The sequence below is a fragment of the Eublepharis macularius genome, chromosome 11 (genome assembly GCF_028583425.1).
Source record: "Eublepharis macularius isolate TG4126 chromosome 11, MPM_Emac_v1.0, whole genome shotgun sequence".
NCBI classification, from domain to species: Eukaryota; Metazoa; Chordata; class Lepidosauria; order Squamata; family Eublepharidae; genus Eublepharis; species Eublepharis macularius.
The window spans coordinates 67,188,594-67,202,237 of NC_072800.1; the positions used below are offsets into that span (position 1 = coordinate 67,188,594).

At 39.3% G+C, this 13,644-nt stretch overlaps 1 protein-coding gene across 2 annotated transcripts in view; it reads left to right on the plus strand.

The window, feature by feature from the left end:
- The window catches only part of MALRD1 (MAM and LDL receptor class A domain containing 1), a 349,934-nt gene that overhangs the window by 223,096 nt on the left and 113,194 nt on the right, over window positions 1-13,644 (plus strand). For both annotated transcript variants that reach the window (XM_054992174.1, XM_054992175.1), the window contains exon 26: window positions 12,950-13,078. In XM_054992174.1, coding sequence (XP_054848149.1) covers window positions 12,950-13,078 — 129 coding nt within the window. The remainder of the gene's footprint in view (window positions 1-12,949; window positions 13,079-13,644) is intronic.

Genomic DNA, 13,644 nt, shown 5'->3' on the forward strand with positions numbered 1-13,644 from the left:
GCTTTTAATACCCCCTTGGGACAATTTGAATATCGGGTCATGCCTTTCAAGTTGCAAGGGGCCCCTGGGGTGTTTATGAATTTAATTAATGAAGTTCTCCACAAGGACCTTTATAAAAGAGTGATCGTTTACCTTGATGATGTGATGGTGTATTCAGAGGATTATGAATCCCATGTGAAATTGGTGCGGGAGGTGCTAAAAACCCTGTACCAACACAAACTGTATGTAAAACTGTCCAAGTGTGAGTTTCATAAAGAGGAGATGGCCATATACACAATGCAGCTTTTGCAAAGGTTTTTAAAAACCAAATATACTAAGCATGAGTAAAAGTAGTCCTTCCAGAGTGTCTGTGTCTAGTGAGGCACCCACCCACCCATTGCATCATGGAGAAATATAAGTGTTTTCTAAATGAGGGAAGCTTCTGTCACATTGCAGTTGGTTTGTTCAGAATGGGGTAAGCAGATTATACGGTTTCTCTTTGCAGATGCATATGCTGCAGAAAAATTTCATTCTTCTGCAAAGTAACGGAGGGGCAGCTGCATAAGCAGCATGAGTAATGCTTTTCTGGACTTTGGGGGATCAATAATACACACACACACAATGTATATGCATTGGAAATCAAATGCAAGTGTGTCAAATCTCCCTCTCTATCCTACTCTTTGCTCAGACATCGGGTTCCTCCCGATGTCTGAGCCCACATAACTCATCCTACAAACTACATTGTTTAATTGAGTTGCCGTTAATTTAATTTACTGTAATGCACTTTAAATATTACTACAGTATTAGTAGATTAAACTTTCCACTTTAAAATTTGATATTTGAAAATATTAAAAGACCCCATCAGTAAAACCTATCTAAAGTAACCTAAGAAAAGGGAATCTACCTATCCAAACTTAAGCAATGAAAAATGTGATGTTACTGGAAGTCAATAATCTACAAAAAAAGTGGAAAACAGGTAACTCATTAACTGAGAGCAACAAGAAAAGCCAATGAAGGAAGAAAATTAAACCACAATTTAAAAAAACACAAAAAACTCTCCTAAGAAACACAGAAAAGGAAAGGAAGATCAAAACAAACCAGAGGTTAATCTGCACAGAACTCAAAACAGCAACAAAAATAATACCTTTCCTGAACTACCCCATCCCAGTGACCGAGCCCATTCACAGGGAGGGTGGGGTATATATATGATAAATAAATAAATGTTGCTTATATTTAGTTAAACAGATTATGGATTGCAGCAATTCTTCATTGGTTAAAGTTAACTTTTTTCCCTAAAGGACTTGTAAATCTAATGCTAACTGATCATTGTACACCATCTTGGGCTAGCAAGATAGATAGTAAACTAGCCGCTTATGGCTTATCACAGCAATTATTGCTCAGTATGGGTTATAATCAAGCCAAAAAGGCCATTAAGCAGAGAATAATAGAGGTCGAGAGACAACATGACTTAAACAGATTCAAGGTGTTACTGTTTGATCCTGATCCCATGGTTAGGCTAACCCCTATGCCTTATTTCTTCAATCTTGCCAATCACGAACACAGGACAACCTTTACGTTAATGCGTTGAGACGCTCTTCCATCAGCTATACTGGAAGGCAGATACAAAAGAATGCCACTGGAAGAACGCCTGTGTCCCTGTGGTGATGGGAAAATAGAAACACTAGAACATGTCATCTTTGACTGTAAAATACACATGCAACTACGGGAAGTTTACATAAGGCCTATACTTTCTGCCCATCCAGGACATAGAGCTTTTCTACTTTCAAAAATGCTCTCAGATAGATCTCAGGATATAACATATAAGGTTGCTAAGTTTGGTTGGATGGCAATAAAGAACAGGAGTTCATTCACTACCAACTAAAGACAATTTTGTCTTATGGTTTTATGGTACTGGGTTTTTATGATATGCTGAAATTTAAATTTTAAGTATTTTTAAATATTTTAATTTTTTTAAAATTTTTAAATTTTTAAAAATATTTTAAGGCAATGTAAGGCAATGTAATCTATTATATTACTGAGGTATCTTTTATTCTGTATTATCTAGTTTATCTCTGTAACACTGATCATTCCTGTAATTCTTTTGCTGGTCTAGGACCGTAATAATAAATTTGATTTGATTTAGTTAAACAGTTGTCCATCTGTGAGTAATTTGTGCTGTCAAGTCATTTCCAACTTATGACAATCCTATTAATTAACAACCTCCCAAAGTCCTATAATTGACAGTCTTGCTCTCAAACTGAAGGTCGTGGCTTCCTTTGTTTATCCGATCTAGAGCTCATTTACTTTTTGGTAGTCAATAGTACCTATAACATTTTCTCCTGTGACCTGCAGTGGTTCTTCAAGCAGATAAACATCTTTTCTAAAACCTGCTATCCAAGATCCATCGGTGCTCATAATCTTGATTGCTGCCATACACTGCTGTCAAATTCCATTTTGGAGGCAGGGCAGGACTCTGGTATTTATTTATTTAGAAATTTATACCCTGCTTTTCTCCAGAAGGGGGACTCAAAGTGGCTTAAAACATCGGTCTCCTCGATTTTATTATCACAACAATCATTCTGTGAGGTAAATTAGGCTGAAAGAAGTAGAGTGACTGGTCCAAGGTCCCCCAATAAGCTTCTATTGCAGAATGGGGATTTGAACTTGGATCTCTCAGATCCTAGGCAGCGGATTGATATAGGGCATAATATAGGAAAGATAGGTCAGGGAATTGATATTGCATTGATATGTTATATATTTATGAGATTCTTCCAGATTCTGAATTATAACAAATATTATACTCTTGACTTGCTTATTTAAATTTCCCTTTTGAAAATATGCCATATAAATAGTCCAATCTTGATTTTTATCATGTGTTCTGAATCCAAGTATAATGTGGTCTGGATCCAAGTATAATAGTTTGTAAGAATTGTGCTGCTAACCCAGTTCCTCCTGTCTGAATACAGCTTTGTGCTAACATGATTACATTTGGTAACTGTCTTCAGTATCATTGATTATTTGATGTGGTTGACATTTTTCAGACTGATACAAAGTATCCAGAGCTTGACTATCAATAATGTATTATAAATTCAGGAGGCTTTGCAGGAGGTTTGATTTGTGATGGGTAAGAAAATAAAAGAGAGCCACAGCAGCCAGCAAAGAAGCTATGAAGCCAAAGCCCAACAATACTGATGTGATATATTTTTTTATATACATGTCAAATTAAGAGTATATATTGCATTTTAAACTTATAATTGACTTTTCTCTGGGAGGAATTGTGAAACAATAATATGATCTTTTGATTGTCACAAAACCCATAGTACTTATATAACTAATAAAACCTAGTAATACTTAACATTTATGCAGCACTTTACTACTACTACTACTACTACTACTACTACTACTACTACTACTACTACTACTACTACTACTACTACTATTTTATTATTATTAATAGTCTACCTTTCTTACTGAGGCGGATTACACAGAGCAAGTGAATTCGAAGTGATTCATAAACATTAGCATAGTAATCCTTACAATATCCTTGCAAGGTAGGTGAAATATTCAAAACAGAGAAAGATTCTATATGGATTATTGTGAGGGGATACACCTTTGTAAGACTTGGCATAGTTTTCAAGACTAATCTGTAAGAAGACATACATTATATTTGATTTTGTCTGCCTTTTTAAGTGAGAAGAGTTGAAGTTGTGGAAAAAAACCTAAAAATTTTAAAGAGGCACACTGCTATGAAATGTGATCCAGGGGAGTATAAAACAGTAAAATGATGTTTTTATCTTTTTTAATTTTTAAAACATACAAACGTACAAAAACAATATAACAGTCCCTCAATAAGATAAAAACAGAATACAGGAAAAAATAACCAAGATAAAAACACTGCAGGATCTACAAAAATAGCTCCACAGAATAACCATTGAAATACAACGTTCTCAGTGCAAAGAATGAAGGAGCCCTCCAGAACCAGTCTGTTGAGCCATTCCAAAGGTCTGCAGTCTGGACCTACCACGGAAAAAAGAGGCCAAACCAGCAGTCCTAAGGGAGGCCACCATAAAGAGAAGGCTCTCTTAAGAATGCATATGGGGTAGGGTTACCAACTTATCGGTGTTGCCTGGAGATCACTTGGAATTACAACACATCACCAGATGACAGAGATCAATCAACCTGGACAAAATGGCTGCTTTGGAGGGTGGACTGTATGGCACTATGCCCTTCTCTAGGCCCTCCCCAAACCCTCCCCAGGCTCCACCTCCAAATCTCCAGGAATTTGCCAACCCGGAGGTAGGTATTCTACTATGGGGAGATGTTGTTTGATAAGTATAAGGCCCTTGGCTGTGACGACAATATAAAAAAATTCTTTATTAAAATTAACAAGAATCCCTTTACACTGACCCAAGTCAAAGCTCAGTCAGCAATCACCTTCAGTTCAGTAAGCTGTAAAGCTTGCAATTAGCTTGGCTTTTTTTAAAAAAAGAAACTCTATTTTGAACTTTTCTGAGTCCCCTACATAGAGCAACAGGATCTGAGTCCAGTAGAACCTTAGAGACTGAAGGGAACTCTGACTCTGGAAAGCTTATACCCTGAAAGTCTTGTTAGTTTCGAAGGTGCCACTGAATTCAAATCCTGCTGTTCTACTGCAGACCAACATGTCTACTTACCTAAAGCTACCCAATTTAGAGTAATATGCTAATTAAACTGTTGAAATAATTTGCAAAGCTACTGCATCCATAATTCAAAATTCTTTCTGGGCCTCACAGAGGCATTCACAATTGTTAAGATCATTTACCATTTATTAAAAGTTGCAAGAAATATTTCTGGGTCTCTATTTTGCAATAGCCCCTGTAGGTAGCTTTGAGTTGGGCCCATTCCATTATTTCTAATCATTTGGAAATTGTCGATGTACTCCAAAGAACTCATTTGACTTTCATTGTGCAAAATGAATTTTTAAGGCTTAGACTTGATGGGATCAAACTCCCAGGTTGGCCACCCACAGCATGTGCTGTTCTTTCAATACTTTTTTCTTCTCTGCAGTTCAGCAAATCTCCATAGGATACCCTATGAATACACTTGAGAAGCACAGCAGGTGAAAACCAGAAATTCTTTTAAAATTCATGCATTTGATACACCGTTTCACTAACTTGCTTTGTCTTAGAAAAAAATCCAACATTTTATTCCTGATTGATTCAAAGAGAAGTTGTAAAAAAACATTTGGCAAAAGAAATATTCCTTTCTTTTATCTGTGGTGCAGTTGGTGTATATATTTGTGTGTGTTTGAGTTTTTCTAGGATTTAAAAGATATGTTGTGTTTAACATGAAGAAATGCTCATAAGTATGGTATTTTGGAACTAATTTATGTCATATGTACTAAAATAATGCAGTTCAAGCGATACCAGCTTCTGTTGATCACTGTGAAGGAAAGCACACAAGATGGCAAAACACCATCAGGATCCCTAGCCAAATTGGCCTGGGGAAAATTGCTACCTGACCCCAAGGTGGTGATCAGCCTTTGATTTTTCTTACCTAAATGCAGAACTTTGCATTTATTTCAGTTAAAATCCATTTTACTTGTTTTAGGACAGTTTTCCAGCCTGTCAAGATCATCGTGCACCCTGACCAGACATGGGCACAAACAGAAAAAAACCCCAAAAACCCTGTTTGACGTTCGGTGCCATCCACGAACAATGAACAAGGAGTTCAGACAGAGTTCAGTGGCTCCTTGCCTCCAGTTGCCAAGGGGATTGATTGCTGAATTATATCAAACAATTTATAAAGTGCAATGTGCCCAGTGTAAATGCAGTCAATATAAAGTCAAGTAAATATTACAATGAATGAACCATCAGTAATGCATATGAACAAACCAACGGGTAAGCAATATAGGTAAATAAGAGTCTCTCTGTGTGTAGACCATGTTACAATCAAACGTCCCAGTAGAACAACCACTGCAAACCGTTCCTGCAGAGTAGCCAATGGGTCTATGCCAGGCGTTTGTCAATTCCCATTTTGCGACAACTGCTTCCTCATGGGCAAGGTGTTAATACTATAATAAATAACAAGTCATAACATAGCAATATCCCATTACATCAGAATAAAAAGCATGTAAGGAGTACATTTCTCATACTTACAGATCTCACAATACACAATCATTCTAGCCAGTCAATAACCAGTCGATGCAGAGTGACGGGACAATGCCGCCCCGCCCGTTAATCAACACCCTGGAATCAATCCATTTATTGGACAGCTTAGATTTTATTGTAGGTATATTGATGACGTCATTATGACATTGGAAACTGATAGACTAGCAGAAGCGCTGTTGGAATGGATGAATAATATCAATCCTAACATCAGGTTCACATGGCAGGGCAGCAGACAGTGCATTCGTTATTTGGACGTAATAATATATAAACGCCACCAGAGGGCACTAGGTGTGAAATTGCACAAAAAGGCTACAGATAGATCCTCTTATTTGCATTATGACTCTTTTCATCCGGGCCATTTGAAGAGGAATGTACCTATTAGTCAGTATTTGCAGATCAAATGCAATTCTACCAGTGCAGCTGATTTCATGAGGGATTCTAAAAGTTTAGATCTTGCATTCCTGTCCAGGGGTTACCCTAAAGCAACGATAGTAGCGGCCCGTGAAAGGGCCAGAACCACGGCTTGAAATAGGCTCCTGACAACTCGCTTGCGGGAACCAGACACCAGAATAAAATGGGCATTGGACTACACAGGGGTGGCTCCTAAGATTTGTCAAATTATAAGAAGGCATTGGCACCTGGTAGCAGGGATCCCTGGATGTGGGGTGCTTCCTGCCATAGGATATCGTAGAACCAGGAGCCTTAGAGATATGCTTGTAAAATCTGAGTTTAAGAGCAATGCCCCTTTGAGTACGGCTCCACGGGGACATCACCCATGTGGAGACTGTAATGTTTGTAGTTTGATGGTTAAGTTGAATGAGATCACCCACACAATGACAGGGCACTGGAAATATCAGTGTGGTTTCTCTACTTGCAAGACTGCCAATGTTGTGTATATACTTCAATGCAAGTGTGATCTAATATACATTGGCAGCACAACACGACCATTGCGGATCAGGGTGCAAAAACATCTGTCACGAATCAGGAATGGGATAACTGAGGCTCCTCTGGTAGTTCACTTTAATGAACAACATCATAGACACAGGGACATGAAGGTGTCTGTTCTATATTCCCTGGATGTTAAATCCAATGTTGATTACACACGTAGATTGTTACAACTTGAGATGGAATGTATATACAAGTTTGGGAGCTTGTCCCCAGGGGGCTTGAATCAGGAGCTAGATTACTCTTGTTTTCTGTAACCTTGCTGAGTCATTGTAACTTTAAAAATGTATGTAACATATTGGGGTTGTGTACCTTTAACATATTTATGTATAAATTTGGTGTTGATTAACGGGTGGGGCGGCATTGTCCCGTCACTCTGCATCGACTGGTTATTGACTGGCTAGAATGATTGTGTATTGTGAGACCTGTAAGTATGAGAAATGTACTCCTTACATGCTTTTTATTCTGATGTAATGGGATACTGCTATGTTATGACTTGTTATTTATTATAGTATTAACACCTTGCCCATGAGGAAGCAGTTGTCGCAAAACGGGAATTGACAAACGCCTGGCATAGACCCGTTGGCTACTCTGCAGGAACGGTTTGCAGTGGTTGTTCTACTGGGACGTTTGATTGTAACATGGTCTACACACAGAGAGACTCTTATTTACCTATATTGCTTACCAGTTGGTTTGTTCATATGCATTACTGATGGTTCATTCATTGTAATATTTACTTGACTTTATATTGACTGCATTTACACTGGGCACATTGCACTTTATAAATTGTTTGATATAATTCAGTTTTGTACTATGTTTCTTTAATGGTACAGTTCATTGCATATTGTCTTCCATATGGTTGTGGTTGGTTAGTTTGTCAAGTGGAGGCACCCCTTTGTCTTTTGCAAGGGGATTGATTGCAGCAGGTGCCAGACTGTCTGGCTTGCCAAATGGCTGCTGAAGGCAACGAAGGAGGCAACGACCACCTGTTTGTTTAGGATGGGGCCTCACAAACAGCTTGTTCGAGAACAGCAGATTAGGCTGTTCGTTGTTTTTTCTGTTCATAATGCTGTTCATGCCCACGTCTAATCCTGACTCTGTCTTCTACCATATTTGCTATCCCTCCCAATTTAGTATCATCTGCAGATTTAATAAGCATTCCCTCTATTCCTTCATCCAAATCATTTATCAAAATGTTGAACAGAACAAGTAGGACCAATTCCTGAGGCACTCCACTTGTCACTCTTCTCGAAGAGGATGAGGACCATTAAGAAGCACTCTTTGGGTGCAATCTGTCAACCAATTACAGATCCACCTAACAGTAATAGGAGCCAAACTACATTTTACCAACTTGTCATGTGGAACCTTGTCAAAAGCCTTACTGAAATCGAGAGAATCTACAGCATTCCCTTGATCCAGCAAGGTAGTGACTTTTTCAAAAAAGGAGATAAGGTTTGTCTGATATGACTTGTTCTTGAGAAACCCATGCCAGCTCCTAGTAATCACAGCCATTCTTTCTAAATGTTCAAGGACTGATTGTCTGGTTATTTGTTCTAAAACTTTTCCAGGTATAGATGTCAAGCTGATGGGTCAGTAGTTACCCAGATCCTCCTTTTTCCCCTTCTTGAAGATGGGGACAACATTTGCCCACCTCCAATCTTCTAGCACTTCACTTGTTCTGCAAGAATTCTCAAAAATAATGAACAGAGGCTCAGAGTTCATCTCTGAATTCTTTTAGTACCCTTGGATGCGATTCATCTGGCGCTGAGGACTTAGTTTCATTTAAAGAAACTAGGTGTTTATGTGCTACCTCATGTCAATCCTAGGCTGTAACTCCCTTCCCCCAGCATGTGTTCTGTTATTACCATGTTGAGGACGAGTTCCCTCGCAGGAGAAGACTGAAGAAAAGTAGGAATTGAGCAGTTCTGCCCTCTCTTCATTGCCTGTTACAATTTCACTTTCCTGTCCCTGCAATGGGCCTACTATGTCCTTGCTCTTACTCCTTTTATTTTTACCCAGAGACTCTCAATTGAACTTCATGCTCAGATACATGTATTTTCTCACAGGTATATACCTCCTTTACATATAATGCTACTCCTCCCTCCTTCCTTCCTTGTCTTTCCCTTTTGAACAAGTTGTATCCCTCAGTCCTAGTATTCCAATTGAGAGTGTCATTTACCAAGTTTCAGTAATGCCTATTATGTCATAGTCTTCTTCCTGTGTTAAGACTTCAAATTCCTCCCCCCCCCCCCATACTCTGTGCATTAGTGTAGACAGGGCTTTTTTCAGTGGGAATGCAGTGGTACGGAGTTCTGGCACCTCTTGAAAATGGTCACATGGCTGGTGGCCATATCCCCTGATCTCCAGACAGAGGGCAATCTAAACTCCCCTCTGTCTGGAGATCAGGGGGCGGGGCCACCAGCCATGTGACTATTTTCACCGAAGGTGATTTAAACTTTAAAAAACTCCCCCCTTGTTCCAGCTGACCCAAAGTGACATCATTATGCGGTCCTGAGTTCCACCACTGAGTTCCACCACCTCTTTTCCCAGAAAAAAAGCCCTGAGTGTAGAGACATCGGAATCCATGAGTTATATGCCCTGAGATTTTTGTTTCTGTGGTTACCTGTAAGTTAATTTTTCCTAGCATGTTTTCTAGCAAGAAAAACGTCCTTTCCCTTTAATACAGCCTTAATATGTAGAAACAGGCAGTTGAAGATTTTCATGATATGAAGGTAAACAATATTGCCTGATAAATAATAGCTTATTGAACTTCTATTAAAGAGACAAGACATTTTGACATTTTTTTCTCTAAGCAATTGGCAATCCTAGCCATGTCAGAGCTAGGATTTCTCTGTAAAAAGCCCTTTTAAAAATTAGATTGCATCATTGCTTTCTAATATAAGATGGACTCATTGATCATCAGAGAAAGCTCTGACTAGGAGTCTGCAGGCTTTTATAATTAAAGAGCCAAACTACACTGAACTTCAGAGAGCCAGTATTTTTTTTAAAAACCCATTTTGTATAACTATATGACTTACCATTACTGGTACTTGATACGGAGAGTTACCATGGTGTTAGTGGTTAGAGTGTCAGAGCCAAGCTACAAGTGACGCCTGACACAGGTTGGACATTTGTCATCTTACCTCAAGTTTTGCTGGGAAATGTAGGCATCCTGGTCTTACAGCTTGGCTCTCCATTTAATTGAAGTTTACAGACACCCCCCCCCACATACACACACAGTGGAGGGAAAGGGGGCCCCAGTGAGACCCCAACACCTGCATTCCCCTCCTGACCACATGTTCTCCCTCCCATAGACTGCCACTCTGTAAACTTCAATTAAATGGAGAACCAAGCTGCAAGACCTGGATGCCTACATTTCCCATCAAAACTTGAGGAAAGCTGACAAGTGTCCAACCTGTGTCGGGCATCACTTGTAGCTTGGCTCTCAGACTAGGATCTGGGAGAACCAGGTTCAAATCTCCATACTGCCGTATAACCTTTCTGAGCTAGTCACACACTCTCAGCCCAGCCGACTTCACAGGGATGGGGTGGGGAAAAAATGGAGGAGAGAATTATGTAAGCCACTTTGGATCTGCATTGGGGAGAAAGGTGAGGAAGAATTTTAATGACATTAATAATCCATTGATTAATAATTCATAAAGTTCCCACTGGTCAAACACTGATTGTTGTGAGTCTTTTAATAGAAGTAGCACACATTCAGAGCGGAACTACAAGTGACAAAAGGCACAAGTTGGACACTTGTCAGCTTCCCTCAAGTTTTGATGGGAAATGTAGGCAGCTTGGCGGAATGTTGGACAAGTGACAGTTGAAAAGTCCATTGGACATCAGTCAGAAAGCCAAGCTGCAAGACTAGGATGCCTACATTTCCCATCAAAACTTGAGGGAAGCTGACAAGTGTCCAACCTGTGCCTTTTGTCACTTGTAGTTCTGCTCGAAGTCTCACAATAGGCAATAAATACATACAGGAGTGCTATTGTTTTAATGCACTAGCAAGTTGACAGAAAGTTGCCCATGAATGTGTTTTGTCCTCATTGCTTTATATGTTCGTGTCAAGCTTTATGTCACAATCTGTATTTCTTGCTTTCAGTAGTAGTATATATAACTTCAGTGGGAAATGGATTTAATTTTCTGTTTTATGTCTCCTTTTCCTTTTTGATTCCAAGTCAATATATTGTTTTGCTTTCAAGTTATATATCATAATAAAGTAAAAAGATAAATGACTTGCAAGCACCAAGTCATTACTGACCCATGGAGGGATGTCACATCATGACATTTTCTTGGCAGACTTTTTGTTATGGGGTGGTTTGCCATTGCCTTCCCCAGTCACTTTACCCCCAGAAAACTGGGTACTCGTTTTACCAACCTCGGAAGGATAGAAGGCTGAGTCAACCTTAATCTGGCTACCTGAACCCGGCTTCCGCCAGGATCGAACTCAGGTCATGAGCAGAGCTTGGACTGCAGTACTGCAGCTTATCACACTGCACCACACAGCTCTTTATATCATATTAGTAAGCAAGCAAGCAAAAAAATCCAGATTTTTATAAACTGGAGTTATCACCAATTAGAATGGGGCACTTGGATTTAAGACCGTAAGTGTACTTTTCCTATTTGCATGGAAGATCTGTCAAGGAAATTTGCTTGCACCAAAGAATCAGAGCAGGTTATAAGATATTCCCTGACTTCTGTTAAAACTTTGGCTACCCCTCACCTGTTTCTTTATTCAGAAACTTTCAACTGTCTTGAAATACAGCTGTGAGAGTGGTAACAGGTATTGATTGCAGGAAACACACTTGGCCGGTGCTTAAAGAGCTTCACTTGCTGCCTGTTTATTTCTAGGCTCAGTTCAAAGTTCAGCTTCTAAAGGACATCCTGCTCCTATGTGAGTCTGCCTGAATTTTGAGACCATCATCTGAGGTCGATTTCCATGTGACCCTGCTAGTGGCAGGCAAAAGTATTTTCATTTTCCAAGACATTTGGAAACTGCTGTTTTTATGCTCTCTGGGCTTTTTCTGGGACTGGTCTGCCACAGATAATTATGTTTGGTAGGCTGTTTATAACTAGTGTCTCAAATGAATTTTGGTTGTGTGTTTACAACGAAATCCAAAGCAGAGTTACTCCAGTCTAAGCCTACTTTGTTAGTTATTTTGTTTTTAGATAATTTCATGGCTATTGTTTTATGCTGCTTGATTGATTTTAGTTTGGTTTTTATGTTGTTTTAAGGTTTTTATGCTATTGTGTGCTGCTCTTGTTGATTTTGTACTGTGTAGATATGGTTTTGTTTGGGAATGTTCCCAAGAGCATGGTATATAACAATATTAATAAATTAAGTAAATAATTGACTATAGAGGAGCCAAATCTGACAGTGCAGAAACTATGGTGTGTCCTTGCCCTATACTGAAAAATACATCTGAAACTCAATTAGATTTTTAAAAATTGCTTAGGATGACATTGGAAGGGGATGCCTTTGGGAAATGTAGGGAAAGGTCTGCTATATGTGACTAGGCATGTGTGAGTGGGATTATACGAATATACATCTTTACATCATTTCTTTATTCACTTGCTACAAGTGTTATCATACTCTCACATATCTGGGGAACAATCAAGGCAAGCAAAGAGCTTCCCTAGTACTGCACTCAATTCCCATCCAGTAAACGCTTTTTTATCCACTAAGCCTTGAAAGTGGGTGACAGAGTAGTCTAAGCAGGTACAAGCCATCATCGAAAGTGAGTGGGGAAGAATAACATCTGTTTGAAGCTGTAAGTCACTCAAGTGATAGAGTGTAATAGGTAAACAAACAAAAAAGAGCTTTATTTGATTTAATTAAAGTATTGATTGAGCTGTCCTCTTGATTTCAGTTGGAGAAGATTCTGGGGTATGCCCGGCTATTACTGATTTTGTGTGTTGGAACAAGAATTGCATCGAGTCCCACCATGTTTGTGACTACAAGGCTGACTGCGTAGACCGGTCAGATGAAGCTGATTGCAGTAAGTACTTATACCTGCATTCATGTGTGCTGCAATTTGTTTTAACCTGAGTGCTGTAATACTCAGAGCAGAACCACAAGTGACAAAAGGCACAGACTGGACACTTGTCTGCTTCCCTCAAGTTTTGATGGGAAATGTAGGCAGCTTGGCGGAATGTTGGACAAGTGACAGTTGAAAAGTCCATTGGACAGCAGTCAGAGAGCCAAGCTGTGAGACTAGGATGCCTACATTTCCCATCAAAACTTGAGGGAAGCAGACAAGTGTCCAATCTGTGCCTTTTGTCACTTGTGGTTCTGCTCTTAGTTACTCAAGAGAGGATAATTATGAGCCTGCTGCTTCTGTGCTGGTTCTCTCAGAGCCTGAGACTTGACGTTTTCATATGCCTGGAGACATCTGCTGAACAGGATCTGGATGTAGGACCAACTTAGGGCTAATTCAGTCATTCTTTCAAAATGCTTTTCTTCCATTAACATCTATAGAGGAAAAAAAAGCTTTAGAGAACTTCAAAACTGTATCCCAAGAGCAGAGTCCTCCATAGATTAATTACATTCCGTTTGATTTTTAAG